General features: G+C 43.9%; 1 protein-coding gene across 1 annotated transcript; it reads right to left on the reverse strand.

The window, feature by feature from the left end:
* Positions 1–340: 340 nt before the first annotated feature.
* On the reverse strand, positions 341–1,317 carry LOC147316482 (B-type lectin plumieribetin-like). Its single transcript, XM_086258141.1, has 2 exons — positions 1,123–1,317; positions 341–650 (listed from the first exon to the last, which is right to left on the reverse strand). The coding sequence occupies exons 1-2, from the start codon at positions 1,210–1,212 to the stop codon at positions 408–410; spliced, it is 333 nt and encodes a 110-aa protein (XP_086114267.1). The 5' UTR covers positions 1,213–1,317; the 3' UTR covers positions 341–407.
* Positions 1,318–1,587: the final 270 nt, after the last annotated feature.

Here is a 1,587-nt window from a genome sequence, read left to right on the forward strand (position 1 = left end):
CCACACGGTCAGATTTGAGATTTTAAAAGCTTCCAATGAGCCCACAGAACTCCTTCTCAGTTGCCTGTATGTGTCAACACACGCACACCTGGAGCCTGCAGGTTGGCCCCGCCCACACCTGCCCGCTGTGGGTCCACACAGAGAACAGTTAGATTTTTGTTGCTGTCCTGGAAACAGACGTTTTCCAGTCAGCAGGTAACACAGATTTAATACTACGTCTATTCTGTGAGCTTTACTGGACGCTTGTTTTAAACAGACGATGATAACGTGCTGAGAGTTCATCTGACTGAGACAGTAACACACACACAGCAGAAACATCACAGAGCTTTTATTTGGATGTGAAACAGAGCGCGCGGCTCTCAGGACATCACGCCTTTAGTCTGGATCTCTGAATGACATCGTGAGCTTTAAGAGCTCCAGATTTGTGCTCCATTCCTTGTAACAACCAGACGACCATCGTTGGTCAGGGTCAGGCGCATCGTCCTGATGTCGGCGTTAATGGCGGTTCCAGAGCTCCAAACTGGTTTATCGTCCTGGGTGTACAGGACCAGGTTGGAATCCGACTGCAGGAGGAGCCGCGCAGGGTTTTTGCCGTTTGTGGCTGTGGCCCAGATAGGAGACCACTTGTAGACGACAAAGTTGCCATCTTCCTGCAAAGTGGAAGCAAAGAGAGCGGATCAGTTTGAACGTTTATACTGTGAGCTACAAATCATATGGACGACGATACGATTCGTTAAAACAAGGTAGAATAGCTGTGCAGCTTTCAGCAAATCAGGTGTTAAGTGAATATTCAGATGTAATTGTCAGCGTCTGAGACTTCCCACTTCTCTTTATTTCTGTATTCCTAACTTCCTGATCTCTTTGTTTTGGTGAAATCTCATCATTAGGGCTCTTTTATTCATAGATTCGTTTTATTGCCATTTTCTCAGGAAGGGTTTTCATAAACTTCACTAAAAAATCATTATCAAAATAAAAGTTTTCTAGCCAGGAAAAAGTGGCCAGTAAAACTGATCTCTTTCTATATCTGCACGTTAAAGACCAGCTGTCAACTTTTAATGTTACCAGCTGTGTTTCTGGGCCATGTAATCATAAACTGATGAGGACAAGGTCACATTTTCCCACCTGTAGGATGGCTTTGAAGTCTCCATTTACACTGACGAGGGACTCGCCTTTACGCAGCTCCTGGTTAGTGCTGATGGAGTTCTTACTCATGATTCTAAAGGACAGAAGTTACAGTTATTTTCATTTAAGAGACATTTTACAGATTTCAGTTCAAATCAGAAACTGTGAATTTTAATGCGTGTAAATGAGCCTGCACCATATTTCAGTTTATTTTACCAAAAGATCAAATGCCTGCAGCTACAAACCCCAGGCAAGATTAATTCTTACAGCTGCTGCATTTATGTACAAAGCTGTAACTCACCGGCTATGAACGCAGAAACGTCAGTGGGAGAATCAGATGCTGAACGTGCTGCAGCGACAGAGCAGAGCCTCATTTATACTGTTTGATAGCAGCAAAGGGTGATGGGAGGGGAGATGGGGACATCAAGAAAGTCAGGTTTTTTTATTCCTTCTTCCTTGGAAATT

This window comes from Aulonocara sp. 'chitande type north' Nkhata Bay, linkage group LG13 (assembly GCF_057382095.1).
Source record: "Aulonocara sp. 'chitande type north' Nkhata Bay isolate Kocher_YH1m ecotype deep benthic linkage group LG13, A_spYH_male_GT1.1, whole genome shotgun sequence".
NCBI classification, from domain to species: Eukaryota; Metazoa; Chordata; class Actinopteri; order Cichliformes; family Cichlidae; genus Aulonocara; species Aulonocara sp. 'chitande type north' Nkhata Bay.